The following is a 16,082-nucleotide window of genomic DNA, read 5'->3' on the forward strand; positions in this document are numbered from 1 at the left end:
TTTAAACAAGTTTTTCTTTTTCTTTTTTCAAATAGTAGGATTATTTCCACCACTACGAATTCAAACTGTAAAAAATATAGAAAAATAAATATTGAAGTTTTTAATGGCTTGATCAATTCAAAGCTCTCATATCCTTCCATAGCTAGACTTTATACTCATTCTATGCAGAATATAGTGACATAATTATTCTGACTCAGGTTATTAGCTAGGAAAGAAAGCTTTACTTTTGCAAAGTTTGCGTGAACTCTGACATGTGACTTTGACAGTCTGTAAAAGTTTTTGCGAAAGAAACGGCCAGTTCCGGAGTCTTAAACTTGGCAGTAAACCGCCGTAATACAGCATCTCCTCCCTCTGTGGGAAATTAAACACATGTAAAGTCAAGTCAGCTTTATTTCTACAGTGCATTATACAGATGCATCAAAGCAGCTTCACAGTAATAAACGGAATCAATGATGCAAATATGAGACTAATTCTGCTGTAAAGCAGCTCGAAAAGACAAAAGCATCATTATTCAGTTCACGTTTTGATCTCATCTGATAGTGTCAGTGCAGTCAAATCAATAATATCACGATTTATTACTGTAAAATTCAGATAATCATGATATGTATACCTGAAGAGTCAGCGGCTGTCCATGCCACTGCGTTTGCAGAAGTGTTCCCTGGTTTCAGGCGAATGGCTCTGGTGATGCAGTGGTTCACACACACCTTCTCATCCCCTTCTTGCCTCATAAATACGCGGTAGATCTTCCTCGAGGGATGGAAAAGGATCTTAATGTCTCCTTCACCTCGGGCTTTCCACTTGTTAATATCACAGTCCCAGCGGTAAAGTTTGGCCCTCTCCTTCAACAACATCTCCTCTTCGTTCTCCTCAGCCAACGGTAGATCCACCTCGAAAGAAGCAATGACATAAACCAATGAATACGCCTAAACATGCCGTGGCTTACAGTGAATTTAGAACTTGTTAGGCACGTCAACCAATCACTATCCGATTTATAATGAAAATACAAATACGTGTTAAGAAAAACTATATTACTAAGATATTTGGCTGTTTATTAATACTTATAAAGCACATATTAATGTCTTATTCTGCATGATCATATTCTACATCCCTTAATCTAAACTTAACAGCTACCTTACTAACTATTAATAAGCAGTAATTAGGAGTTTATTGAGGCAAAAGTTGCAGTTAATAGTGAGAATTGGACCCTAAACTAAAGTGTGATGATACACACTAAAACTGGAATAAAAATAAATGAATCCTAAATAGTAATATTTAAATGTTTTATTTGAGTGATACTAATAATTACACATTTAATTTAAATTACTAATAAATTAATACATTTGAATGAAAAAAAAAAACTTCTGTCAAATCGATTAATTGCGATTAATTGCATCTAACAAAAGTTTGTGGATATATAATGTGTGTCTACATATATATATATATATATATATATATATATATATATATATATATATATATATATATATATACATATTACACACACACATATAATATATATTTATTTATATATAGACACAAATATTATATACACAAACTTTTATGTTAGATGCGATTAATCGCGATTAATTGATTTGACAGTACTAAAATAATAATTAAAATGTTGTTTTTTTATATTAGAATTAAACACAAGCCTTGAGAGAAACCAGTCTAAACACAACAAACATTTGTATGAAAAGTGTTTGTACACAATAGAATCACATTCTGTGTAAAATGCCCTTTATAATTTCAGTGTGTTACAGAGAAACAACTACACAAAAACACGGTACTTTTACAACAACTTCCACAAGTATTATTTCAATACACTTTTACACATCAGGCAAAGCTCAAAGGGAAGCGATATCTACATGTATAGGAGCTTCATCATCATCATCATCACGGTCCTCTTCCTCTTCGCCACTTTGCGTCTCTGTTGCATCTCCAGCATTTTCCCGGGGAAGATTGGCATCTATAGAAATAAACAAGACTTTATTTTTTAACATAGAAAAACTAGACTGCAAATATTGGAAGCAGCCGATGACATCAGAGCCTTAATGATGATTTAATGATAACGGTTTATATCTGTGCTGTGACATAAAGGTGTGCATTTGTGGCAGTATTTAAGCAAACTGGGATTCACTGCAACCAGAACAAACTACCATGACCAGCGGATGAATCTCCTTCGATGGACAGATCAGGATACAACTTTCCTTTCAAAGATTTCACTGCCTCCTCAAAATCTTCATCTGATTAAGAAAAAGACATTAATTAATCGCTTGAACTTAAAACATAAAAAAATAAAATAAAAACAGAAGATATTGTGAGTTCTGTTTTCCTGATGCTGTTAATTATTAACTTTCCCAGAACACTGCAAAAAAATCAGCAGTATTTCCGTCTTATTTTCCTGTACAAATATCTAAACATTCTTAACAGTCTTGTTTTCTAAAAAACTTGTCGTTTGTGTTTAAAACATGAAAAATATCTGCCAATGGGGGCAGAAAAATAAGTTTAATGACCTCACTGGCAGATATTTGTTCTTGTTTTTAGTAAAAAATCATGCATTATAACCTTAATATTATAATATTATAGAGCACTGTGCCACTGTTCGTCCGACTGTTTGTACTGTACTGTATTTTATTTTTTTATTTTTCTTAACTGTTTTAATTATTCTTATTTCTTTTTATTATTTTAATTTCTTTTATGTAAAGCACTTTGAATTGCCATTGTGTATGAAATGTGCTATATAAATAAACTTGCCTTGCCTTGCCTTGCCTTGCCTTGCCTATACATTATATGTATTACAAGCCATAATTAATGCATTAAAAATGTATGCATTGTACACATTATACAAAGCTTTAAGTGTTACCAAATATTTATATTACAGTCAAGATTTTCCTAAATAGTTCAGTCTTAAAATGATAATTCCAAAGGGTCAGAAGTAAATATGTCCTTGAAATAACAGTTGCAGGTTGTGGGAGAGTAATAACAGTAGCGATGATTGCCTTAGCAATGCAACTGAGTATGCAGAACTGATTCCAGCTGTCTATTCCTCCTACCGTCCTCCTCACGGCTCAAGTCTCCCAGCTGGTGTGTGTCACAGAAGAAGGTGTGTGGAAGCATCAGTCGAGCGGCCAGCTCAGCTTGTTCTGCTGTCGGCTTTCGCTCAAACACGATGTCAACATCAGCGTCACACCGGCCCTGGCTGCTCTTTCCTTCTCAGTGAGAAAACACATGACATATTACATTTAGCTGAGAATAATGATATTATGTTTTATCAATATAATGATTTAAAACCCTCATGCTTCCCTCGGGTCATTTTGACCCAGAAAATATTTTTGCATTTTTTCCTAATTTGAGGGTTCATCAGAGGGGTCCAAGACCCCAGGACTTTTGTCGCACTTGAACCATGAAAACACACCCAAAAAAGTTAATGGATTCGAGGAGTTTTGTGGTTGAAATTAAAAAAAGTAACAAATCCTTCCCTCACGGGTCAGTTTGACCCCCTTAGGACTGAATGGAATGTGAGGAATGCTTCAGTACACATAGAAAAACCTAAAAATGCTCAAAATTCTAACTAAAAATGCTAAAACTTTACAAACAAATGATTTTATAATGTTTAGGTGTGTATCTTTATGCATACTGAAGAGAAACTGACTTTAGGACCCAGCGGAACAGATCATTTTTTATCCTTGTAGCTCCATATAGCGCTATAAGGCCATCTAGTGGCAAGAGTCATTAAATATAATGTAATATTTTTTCCCCCACAAGAGGTCGGCAAAGACACCCAATGTAAGATATTTTGAACTGAATTAAAAGGTTTATGCATGAAATTGTGAGTTATTTGGAATTTAAATTGAAAGAATGTGAGGAATGTGCTTAAATTACTAAATTACCATTTACTGATCAAATCTAGAAATTTAAAGGTAAATAAAATAGAAAAATGACAAAAAATCTCCAAAGAGAGAGAGTTGTTTCCCCGCCCCCTCAAGGCTCATGCGGGTTGCCAGATTGAGGACACGCAACAGGAACAAGGGAAATTGACAACGGAAAGCGACGAGTCTTGCACTGTAAGTTGATGTATACGTTTGCAACGTTTGAGGCGTTTTAGGTCAGGCAGAATCTTTGATCTCTAACCTAGTTCATTTGCTTTCAAAGTATACTAAATGTGTAGCCTGGAAATCCAGACCTAAATCTGAAAGATTAATGGTCTGGCGTCGACTTATGAAAATCGGCCAGCTCGAGGGGCGGCACCAAGCATGCATTTGAAAATCTCACTGCACAACGATAACACTACGACCAATCACAACAAGTTATCGCTTAGCTAGCAGCGGAGCTAACTGGTAGATTAGACTCTCGTCGTATCCGGTCGGCAAAACAGCAAAAACGCTCTTCTTGCAAAGGAAGGATTCGAGTGGCGTCTTCTGTTCCTCTTTTAGAGAAAAAGCCAAGTCTAACTCGTTCACTGTGGCGACCAAAGCCGTTTCAAACATCTGGTGTTCATCCAGAGCCATCTTGCAATGTTTACTAATGACTTGGACGTCACAGCGCTGTCGTCATCTCGCCTCTGGCCCGCCTATATCAGATAACCCGATGTGATTGGTGCAGCTCAGATTGAGGGGCATATTTAATGAGCATCATTACTCGACGCCAGAGTAAATTAATAATTATAATAATAATTTGTTACATCTATATAGCGCTTTTTCTGAGACCTCAAAGCGCTTTACATAGATGGGGGGAATCTCCTCAACCACCACCAATGTGCAACATCCACTTGGATGATGCGACGGCAGCCATATTGCGCCAGAACGCCCACCACACACCAGCTTACTGGTGGAGAGTGATGAAGCCAATCAGTATATCAGTAACTCGCTGAACAAATTAAACTTGTGCTCTCACGAGAACTCTGGATAACCAAAATGTGTGCGTTCCGTGTCGGAATGTCTGTTTTTGTTTTGGTCTGGTTGAAACCGCCAGTTGCCAATTTACCCAATGGCTACTGTTATTACTCTCCCACAAGCTGCAACTGTTATTTCAAGGACATATTAACTTGATTTAACTAGGGTATAATATTGCAAAAAAAAGTTATTCTATAGAATAACTGTAGAAGTGTTTTTCAGAGAAACAAGTATTTGAACTTAGCATGTTTCCTAAATATCTGAAAACACATTATGGTATTTTTATGCTTTGATATAGTCAAATTTTCTTTTGTCAAATGAACTTGGATAATTAGTGTGGTTCAAATAACATACTATTTTGAGTTTCTATTTATTAAATCAATCCCCTTCATTGTATTAACTCAAATTTTTAATTTCAATGAACTCAAAATTTGAAGGCAACCAGGTTACTTACTTTTTTAAGTTAAACCACCAATTCATTTTTTACAGTGTGGAAGCAGCCACCAAAAATGAGTAAGAAACAAGTTCTTAATTCAGCAAATATGAAGGATTACAGACGCTCACCTGTTTCTGGAGCACTGTGCGCAGAGGCCGCTGCTTCTTCAAAGATTTCCCTGAAGGCATCGGCCGACTCCCGCAGTTTGAACCGCACCGCTAACGTCTGATCCATGCCTCCTCCGTCAGCGAAGTCCAAGGCATTCCACGTCCACGCCTTCTCACTCGCTTTCAGCGGCTTGAGCTTCATATTTGGAGTAATCCAGTGGTTTGCACATAATTTCAAAACCTGCTCTCTCCTCATCACGAGTCTGGCACGTCTGGGTTTATTATTTTGAAGTATTTTAATTACGCCTACGCCTCTTTCCTTCCACTCGATCAGTTCTTTGTCGTAAAGGTATAATTTGGCTCTGTGACTGAAAACCACTTGCTCGTTTTCCTCTCCGGTCGAGATCTCAATCAGATCAGGTAGTGGTATGACTGGCTCAAATGTTTCCTCCTTATCCGTGCCACTCTGATTTAGCACAGATGAGGATTTAGAGGGAACATGCTGAAAACTGAAGTTAAATGCTGGAACTGACTCCCCAAAACGGAAAATATCCTTCTGGTCAAACTGGACAGATCCACACAAGCCGCTGCCCGTTGAAAGCGGATTCCCATCAGGACTAGAAGTAGATGTGGCTTCATTTGTCACCAGACTGACATCACAGTTCCTCCGCTCATCTTTTTTACCAAACGCTGGAGTTGCAGACAGTTTCACAGATCCTCCAATAGGAGACAAAACTGAGGAGGAAAGCAAATGACGTGTTTACTACATACATAGAATCTTTAAATGTAGGATTTTTCATTTTGTACACTTAAATCTGTTAAAGTCCCCCTGTAGTCAATCACTCGACAAAAGTCAGACCGAGAGATGATGCATGTGCTGTCTCTTCTTTATCATAAGCATGCAAACGCTGTCCTGATAGTCCAGGAGAACATGCATCTCTAATGCTCATTTGACAGTGTTTGAACTCTCCAAATGGTGTTTGATTTGGGTGTATAACCTTAACAAATGCTCATATTGACGTACTATAGCAGGAATGAACAAAGTCAGGCCTATCACTATCGCAAAATTATCATTGAGACTCTCACCAGATAACAGGGAATGTTCTGGCAAAGTTATGAACAAATGTTTGAACAAACATAGCATTTCTGAAACATTTAAGTTGGACGTTTGTCTAACATTTTTTAAGTGTTCCTACTTCTGTTCAGAGAACATTCAAAAGTAACTCTAGTAATTCATAAGTAATTCTCATAAAGTTTGCAAAATGAAAAAAAAAAAAAAAATGGAATGTTCCTTTAATATTTAAAGTGCCCTAGTCAATAATTGTATCCCTTAAAACTCACCTTTGATCACTAAAATGACATTTAAACATTCTTTCCTTGAAAAAAAATTCTTCATGCCTTAAAATATCTTGAATGTAACTCGACACCCTTGCCTCATTTAGTATGTGCGGTTCTATGAATATGCAAATGAGCCCCGCCTCCACTCACTCACTCAGCTCAGAGATCCACTGGTTGACGATCACACGTTGATCTGATTGGTTACAAGGTAGTTTGTGACGTCAGAAACACCATCGATTTCAAAGCGTGTTTTTGAGACTGTCTTTGGTTCACTGCAGTTTTAAGGAGGAAATACTCAGCAATGCTGTCGACTTATGAATTTACACATGGTTTATAAACACATAGACATCTCACAACATAAAAACAGTTTGAAATCGCTGGTGTTTCTGACGTCACAAACTACCTTGTAACCAATCAGATCAACGTGTGATCGTCAACCAGTGGATCTCTGAGCTGAGTGAGTGAGTGGAGGCGGGGCTCATTTGCATATTCATAGAACCGCGAATACTAAATGAGGCAAGGGTGTCGAGTTACATTCCAGATATTTTAAGACATGAATAATTTTTTTTTTCAAGGAAAAAATATTTAAATATGTCATGAAAAAGATTAGTTTTAAGGGATACAATTATTGTGTACAGGAGGACTTTAGTTGTCACTGTCCCACACAAACTATATATCATAGGAAAGACTCGAGTTTCCATATTTGGTGACTGTTTTTAAATAGACGTGAAATAGCAAAAATTGCTTATCTTATTTTGATGAGTTGAAGTAATGTAAAATCATATGTTGTCGTGACTCATTGATCATATCGCATTTTTTTACAGTGTAACAGACATATGGAAAGAACTCGAAAATGCAGAATCTATCAGTTTTTCTTTATATTTAATGAAATCTTTCAACCTTTTACAGACTTGATCTTGATCTCGATCTCTGTCGTTTTGGTGACATCCATCAAACGCTCTTGCATTTTAGAAACCAGAATCCTCACGTTGTGAAAAAAAGCATCTGGACGTTCAGAAATCCTGGAAAGATCTTCAAATCCTTCAGACGTGGATTCGTCACAGTCAGACGGGTAATTCTACACATACCATACCATATCACAAATAATGCAGAAAGAAGAAATACAAAAATGTAAATGCATTCTTTAGAAACTTTATCAATAGTCTAAATTTCAAATATATATATATATCATAAAGTAAATATAATCAAGTGCTTTCCTCATCAAACATTGAGGAAGTGTTGTTGTTTTATAAACTTAGTGTTTTATTAAAGTGAAAATCCAGCTTTTAATGTTGTTTATGTGTCTATGTGGTGTTTTTAATCTGCTTTAAGACAAAGCATGTGTAAATTCATAAGTCGACAGCATTGCTGAGTATTTCCTCCTTAAAACTGCAGTGAACCAAAGACAGTCTCAAAAACACGCTTTGAAATCGCTGGTGTTTCTGACGTCACAAACTACCTTGTAACCAATCAGATCAACGTGTGATCGTCAACCAGTGGATCTCTGAGCTGAGTGAGTGAGTGGAGGCGGGGTTTATTTGCATATTCATAGAACCGTGCATATTAAATGGGGCAGGGTTTACATTAAAGCTATTTTAAGGCATAAAGAAAAAACGTTTAAATATATTTTCGGTGATGAAAGAATCATGGACTCCAGGGGGATTTTAACGTCAGACTTTTGATCAGAATACGAGTTTGTTTTCCGAGGATCTTCACAAACCTGCAGGAATTGAATGTGATCTTCAGTGGTCATAAACTGATCAAGCTCAGACACCGTCCTCTTCATGCCAGCGATCTTCTGTTGGACTTTCTCCTGAAGTCCTTCAACGTGACTGAGTTCATCTCTCTGTTGATCTGCGATCAGTTCCTTCACACGACAGCATGTTTTCTGAACGCAGGACACCACCTCGCTGAAGACCCGCTCGCTTTCTGTGACTGCGGTCTGTGCTGAACGCTGTTCCAGGAAGAACAACCGCAAACTCAATATATTTTACATATACTGGAATCACTATGATGTCACAACTTGTAATAATTGCTTTAACAAGCTCATTATTTCTGCCTAAATGAATACTTGATGCTAGCTAACTGCATGATTTGTATTTTCTTAGAACTTTACATTTCTGAAATAACGTTCCGACAAGGTTCTCTCAAAGTTATGAACAAACGTTCTTCCAGTAACATTAATAGAATATTCGTATAAACGGATCTCTTTAATAATGTTCTAAAATAGTTAGCATGAAAACATTATACATCGTTCATGGAATGTTTTAGTTGGATGCTCGTCTAACGTTTTTAAACGGTACTACTGGTTTCAGAATGTTTAGAGAACATTCAAAAGTAACATTGAATGGAATGTTCCCACATTATGTAAAAACAAATAAAAAAAATAAAAAAATATATATTTTTTTTAATTTAATGTTTCCTTAACGTTCCCATAACCACGCAAAAACATTTTAAAAACTGAATGTTTAGATCCTTTAGAAAACATTCAGAAATAACATTTTCATAACTTAATGGGAAAGTTAACAAAATCAAACAAAAATACGCTTGTTAGCTGGGTATTTGCTTCTCAGATGTTTCTCCTGAAAAGAAAAATCCAAGATCTGTCTCTAGAGTTTCAGAAGACGCCTCAACAATCTCTCAAACTGTGCTCAGATTTGCCAACATCTCTCATCAAACATCTCTCATCAAACTCTGCAAAAAACAAATGATATGAGCTGCTTTCCACATTAATATCCACAATTATATACTCTTACTCAGATGTACTTCTCCTAAGGAATTTAAGGAGAAACATATGAGGCAAAGTGGATACATGAATCATTATAGGACTGATAACATGAGATCTGTGATCAATACTCAATACAGCCGATCAATACTCACTTGGATCGACTCCTCAGCCTGCGCTTTGAAATCCTTCTCTCTGTCTTGGATGTTCTGCAGAAACTTCACACGCGTTTCCATTAACTTCCTCTGGCGACAGAAAATAGTTATATACTTTAGTTTTTAACTGCAGATAAAACCTGTAAATGCGCATTACGTTAACTTTTAGATACCAGGATTAAGATATTGGTAACACTTTACAATAAGGTTGCATTAGTTAACAACTTTAGCTAACTAAGAATGAAAAGGTTGAATTTGTTAGTTAAAGTCCCCCTGTGGTGAAAATCCAGCTTTTAATGTTGTTTATGTGTCTATGTGGTGTTTTTAATATGCTTTAAGACAAACCATGTGTAAATTCATAAGTCGACAGCATTGCTGAGTATTTCCTCCTTAAAACTGCAGTGAACCAAAGACAGTCTCAAAAACACGCTTTGAAATCGCTGGTGTTTCTGACGTCACAAACTACCTTGTAACCAATCAGATCAACGTGTGATCGTCAACCAGTGGATCTCTGAGCTGAGTGAGTGAGTGGAGGCGGGGCTCATTTGCATATTCATAGAGCCGCGTATAGTAAATAAGGTGTAGAGTTACATTCAAAGATATTCAATATTTTTTTTCAAGGAAAAAACGTTTAAATATGTAATTTTGATGATCAAAGATGAGTTTTAAGTGATAAAATGATTGCAGGGGACTTTGCATTAATGTATGTGAACTAACATGAACAAACAACAAACTAACATTAACAGCGATTAATAAATACTGTAACAAATGTATTGCTCATTGTTAGTTCATATTAATAAATGAGAGCTTATTGTAAAGTGTCACCAGTAAAAGCCACAATAATCTGGCAGGACCTCTACCTGTCTGTCTGCTCTTTCATCAGATGCTGAGATGGTGTCGTGACTCTTGTGTTCATGTATTGCACACAGCAGACACACACACTGCTGATCAGTACGACAGAAAACATCGATGAGTTTCCCGTGCTGAGAGCAGGTCTTGCGGTGGAGATCCGTGGCTGAATCCGTCAGCTGGTGTTTCCTCCACCCGTGGAGCTCGTTGTGTTTCTCCAGGTGAGACTCGCAGTAAGAGGCGAGACAGGTGAGGCAGGATCTGATGGCTTTGCTCGTCCTCGAGGTGCAGGAGTCACAGCTCACATCTTCATCATCCTCAGCCTGTGTTCTTCTCATCTTCATCAGCTTCTCGGAAAGTTCCTTCACGTGGAGCCAGTCAATGAGAGCAGGTCTGTGGATGAAAGTGTGTTTGCATTGAGGGCATCTGCACACATCCCGATCCCACACACCTGTAATGCAGTCCGTGCAGAAACTGTGTCCACAGGGAATAATCGCTGGATTTATGAAAAGATCCAGACAAATTGAGCATCTGAGAGATTCCCGATCGAGTGAAACTTCATCTGCCATTTTGCTGCATTAAAAAGAAACCACGCACGAACGCTTCAGTTTCGTTTGTTTGGAAACGAGTGACTCAGGCAATTCCCGACGGAAGGAATCTTTTTTATGACTTAAATTTACGTCTTTCTTAAATTTTTATGCAACCATCTCTATATCTGTTGTACAGTCAGAAAACGTTCATTTTGCCATGCAAGCGAATATCCGACGAATATCGATCGCGAAACTAAGTTTTGAGGGCGTTTTGCTGCGCCGCTTTCAGGAAGTGTTCCGTTTAGATTAATTTGTAGGCTACTATGCCTAGCTGCTATATATATACAGGCCGATATGCATCGGAAGCAAACGGTTTATGCAGGACATTATGTGTGTGACATGTCTGATATGACTTGAATTTGAATTATGTTTGCGATCGTCAAAACAAAAGTCTGCTTGACAAACACAAGTTATCATCAGTAAAGATCACGACTTGTAAAGGATTGTAAACATAAGGAAACTGAGGTCAGTATTACAAATGCGTGCAGTAAGTGTGTATGATTTTCATCTGTTGCTGTGTATTTTAGAGTCCTGCTAGTATCGTGTGTTTCCAGTAGATGGACTCGTTGTCTTGCAGCTGAACTCCCTTCAGAGAACAGCAACAACACGAGGACGCCGACGCAGTGAATCGTTCTTTGATTAAAGTCCACCACTAGTCAATAATTGTATACTCTAAAATTTATCTCTGATCTCCAAAATTACACATTTGAATGTTTTTTCCTTGGAAAAAAAATATTCATGCCTTAAAATAGATTGAATAATGTAGTTTAGTAGCCTATAGGCGGTTCTATGAATATGCAAATTAGCCCAGCCTCCACTCACTCGCCCCAGACCCACTCGAGGACGATCGCACATTGACCTGATTGGTTACAAGGTAGTTTGTGACGTCAGAATCACCTGCTATTTAAACGTGTTTTGGAGTTGAGGCAAGGCTTGTTGGACTTTAACCGGCGCTACACAGACCGATCAGTGAATGAAATCAAAATAGAGCGAGAGCGATTAGAGATGTATGCTTTTCAGTCGCTCTCACGGTACTTCGATGCCATAAACCGTCGAACAAGCCTAATGTCTTTGGTTCGCTGCAGTTTTAAGGATAAATACTCAGCAATGGTGTTGACTTATGAATTTACACATGGTTTGTCTTAAAGCATATTAAAAACACCACATGGACATATAAACAACATTAAACGCTGGATTTTCACCACAGGGAAACTTTAAATTAGTTTAAAGTTACTGCTAATGTTATAACCTTGACAAAATCATTAAAAAGATCTAAGACTCAAGCTTCAGTATTTGGCCTCTATTTTATTCTGAGAAACTTATAGTGACAGTTATGTCTTAATTTGTGTCAGGAGTTATGAAAATGAAAAAAAGGAGTCGATATACCTTTAATATGAATTATGAGCGTCAGCAGCTTCCACCGAGGAAAAACTCCTGTACGGTCATCATGAAAATGCTTGACAAAACAACATCCCTCTTGGTTTTTACCCAAAATGTGCCGATGTAATCATTATGAGAGCTGGATACTCTTATGGACTGTTTTCAATTCATCCTGGCAGCCTGAGGGCGCTCTATGCATGTTTAGTCCACAAATGGCACTCGTGATGAACATGCATATCATGTGACATTCCAGAAAGTCCCTCACATAAAACTAGAGATCTTAGTCGATTAATTAAATGATAAGCTTTTTCCTCACAAAAGCGTTTTATTCAGTGTAGTGAAGACTCTTCTCCATTCACATTCATTAAAAAAACGGCCTCTGGTCTCCTTTCCTGGGATATGACACAGTCGCAGTGTTAGCATTAGCTGTTACGTTTTTTTGGCTAAATGCTGCAGGCTTGTCTTCTATTGACTTGGATAAAGCTTCCACTGATCGCTTTAACATGCGGATAGAGGCTTTTTGGAGGCAATAAATATATGATTGCGACGATGTATATGTGTTCTTCATGCCATGTCGGATATTTTTATAACAATAGTATTTATTATAATGCAGTGCTAATCGACATAGCTTTTATCAATGTCCTGAATATTATAAAATAATCTATATTATAATAATCTTCTGATCTGAAACCACACCAGACTAGGTGATTTAAAACACTTGACTAACGTTAAAAAGTAGGTTTGGAGCAAAAACATGGTTTTAATCTCATAAATTGTCGTGTATTGATGTTGTGCTAAGCTAACATGCTAGCTAGCCCAAGATGCACCTGCCACCTAGCTGAGCAAATATATTATTTTTATGAATAATTTTGAATAGTAAAGCTCACTGAAATGTTTATTTTTTTCAAAGAAGTGCATTTGATACAGTTTCAAAGAAGGTGAAGTGAGAAGTTTGATCAAAGAAATGAGGGATTAAAACTGTGAATAGAAAGTCGTAATAAGAGCCATAACCAGGCCGGAGAGGTGTGAATGTGAGCGGGGAAGACTGAAACTGAATGGGGAAGTTTGCACCACAAAACAATAGAGACAATACACTGAATGTGGATGCTGAGAAAAAAGACAATAAACACCAGTTAGCATTTTAGAGTATTCATAAAATAAAATCACCTGGTCTTAAAAACATTTAATAGAATTCATAGTTTCAGACTTATCATCTTCAGATTTTAAATACAGTATAGTCAGATATGTGGCTTTAGCTGCAGTGCATTTCTAGATTAAAACAATGCCAACTTCAATCAATTTTATTTTATTTTTATTAAAGGTGTGGGTGTTGGCTAACAGGATAAATTGATTTGTACTAGGCTATGTTAGTGATGATCTTAGTATGTAGGTAAATTACTATTGTATCCTTATTTGGATTTACATTGTTTATTAAAGGGGTGGTATAATGCCCTTTTCATAAGATGTAAAATAAGTCTCTGATGTCCCCAGAGTGTGTATGTGAATTTTTAGCTCAAAATACCCCACAGATATTTTTATATAGCATGTTAAAATTGTCACTTTTTTAGGGTGAGCAAAAACGCACCATTTTGTGTGTGTCCCTTTAAATGCAAATGAGCTGCTGCTCCCGGCACAGGGGGTGGAGCTTCAACAGCTTGTGTCCTTTTACCTCACACACACATACACTGAACATTTCAAACACTTTTAGCCTTTTATGTTCAAACCGGAGTCAGACAATGATGGAGAGACTCAAGAAGAAGTGACAACATGTAGAAGCAACAGGACATTTCAGAATGGTTAGTTGATGAGTTTATGTCGCTGATGTGTAGTTATCTTCTAGTCATTGATTAGCATATTCTGTCATGATAATCTATAAATCGTGTTCAGGGGGCGGGGTTTATGTAAATGTTAGAGTTGGTGATGTCACTAACCCGGGAGGAATGTGGTGTAGTCTCTACCAGCCGTTTGTTGTAGTCCTTAAAAAGTGATTTCTTTAAAAGCAAATATCTCCCTTTGCTTTGAACTTTGAGCGTTGTAACTTTGCAGATGTTGTTTATGCTCACACAGCAACATTACACACTAACTAAAGTTAGAAAAGTCAAATCATAATCAACCACCCCTTTAAATATCTTGAGTTGTTTTGTATTTTTGGAATTCAATAAGCAAACAACCTCAATAAATCCTTCATACCAAAGCGACTGATCATAACCTGCAAAACAGGACCGAGGAAAACAAGCAGACGTTTCCTCATCACCACAAATCTGAGTGTGCATTAACAGGACCTACAAAGTCAATTTGAATGTTGTCTGAGAGTTAAAAACAAAAGTTTGAAGTTTATATATAATACACCTTATAGAGGCAGTGGAGTGAATGAGTGAATGTTTCATATTGTTATAAAACACAAATAAATCATTTGCTTTTTGCATACCTGTCAGGATTACAAGGCAAGTTACCCTGATGATATACTGATGAAATGTAAAGCTTGAACTCACTGTAAGTCACTCTGGATAAAATGAACAAATACAAACCAATATTAAATCCTGAGCAGACGCACATCGGGCTGCAGTTCCTGCACTATATCTAATTTCTCTCCATGCATGTTTGTATTTATACTAAAAGAAATTGAAACCCCTCGACTACACGTTTATGTGATTTCCAGTTTTGACGGCACAATGATTTAGGTTATAGTCAAATATAACATAACGTTTATGGGAGCGCAAAAGAGCCGGATTGCTGCAACTTCCATTTTTATTACTGATATTTTGCATCAGTTTCCCAGGAAGTGACAATTTTGTGATGCATGAGATGGAAACACTGCTTCATTTGCACACGCTAAATAGTGCAACTTTTGATGGAAACACAGCTAACGTAACTCAAGTGAAACTATCAGTCTCTTCCCAATCTATTTATCAAACCAAGAAAGTCAATGCTTACATGTGTTCTCTCATGGACACGTGTGCCTGTCTGTGATTCAGAAGTCTCACCTCCATGTGTCTGACGTCTGATTGGCTCATTACGGTGGTCTGTCATCACCTGTCGTCCAGCAGAACAACCCGACATCGTTAAACCTGAGACCCGAGACTCTCACACCTCGTTTGATTGCTCTTACACATTTCTCCGGACAGCCGGTAACAATGCAGGAAACTTTTCTTTTCAGTCCGTCACATTGCAATTCACACAGATTGGCTTCCAGTAAATTAACGTTTGATCGCTCTCTTGGCATTATAAACTACATCATGCATATTCTAGCTGGAGAATAACAATTAGGCCTGCTTCGATTATAAAAGCGCTTACGAACTTCACCGGTCCCTGATCTTTCTTCACGCCATCTGTGGACCGCATCAGCTCCTCTGACTATAATATGCTCCACTAACCCTGTTATTTTCAATCAATAAGATGACATGAGGAGTATCAAGCTGTTCCCAGCCGGACGAGTATCTATCTGCAAACACACACACTATCGGAGTCAATCTGCCTGTGCTTTGATGGGCCAGTTGGGAGCACATGACATTTCATGACTAAACCGTTTTGTAGTTATGGCTGCATGATGTGTTTATTCATTCCAGCAGAAATGAGAAGAGGTCGTCTCTTAAAAGCCCTTCAGATGCTC

General features: G+C 37.3%; 2 protein-coding genes across 5 annotated transcripts in view; one reads left to right on the top strand and one right to left on the bottom strand.

The window, feature by feature from the left end:
- Positions 1–12,367, bottom strand: part of LOC308692601 (E3 SUMO-protein ligase RanBP2) — a 12,483-nt gene extending 116 nt beyond the window's left edge. Inside the window, exons 1-10 of one of the 3 annotated variants that reach the window (XM_081368749.1) lie at positions 10,514–12,367; positions 9,654–9,743; positions 8,494–8,727; positions 7,674–7,851; positions 5,457–6,170; positions 3,054–3,209; positions 2,157–2,243; positions 1,866–1,966; positions 611–887; positions 1–351 (exon numbers count right to left, since the gene is read on the bottom strand). The exon at positions 1–351 is cut by the window's left edge and continues 116 nt beyond it. In XM_081368749.1, coding sequence (XP_081224875.1) covers positions 221–351; positions 611–887; positions 1,866–1,966; positions 2,157–2,243; positions 3,054–3,209; positions 5,457–6,170; positions 7,674–7,851; positions 8,494–8,727; positions 9,654–9,743; positions 10,514–11,071 — 2,526 coding nt within the window. In that variant the 5' untranslated portion in view covers positions 11,072–12,367 and the 3' untranslated portion in view covers positions 1–220. The remainder of the gene's footprint in view (positions 352–610; positions 888–1,865; positions 1,967–2,156; positions 2,244–3,053; positions 3,210–5,456; positions 6,171–7,673; positions 7,852–8,493; positions 8,728–9,653; positions 9,744–10,513) is intronic. The other 2 variants (XM_081368751.1, XM_081368750.1) reach the window with 2 other exon arrangements.
- nms (neuromedin S) overlaps positions 4,011–16,082 on the top strand; it is a 31,153-nt gene continuing 19,081 nt past the window's right edge. The window contains exons 1-2 of one of the 2 annotated variants that reach the window (XM_081368754.1): positions 4,011–4,064; positions 7,683–7,845. The gene's annotated coding sequence lies outside the window, so the exon portion shown is untranslated. The remainder of the gene's footprint in view (positions 4,065–7,682; positions 7,846–16,082) is intronic. The other variant, XM_081368755.1, reaches the window with a different exon arrangement.

Source organism: Scardinius erythrophthalmus, assembly GCF_964197995.2.
Source record: "Scardinius erythrophthalmus genome assembly, chromosome: 6".
In the NCBI taxonomy this organism is placed as follows: domain Eukaryota; kingdom Metazoa; phylum Chordata; class Actinopteri; order Cypriniformes; family Leuciscidae; genus Scardinius; species Scardinius erythrophthalmus.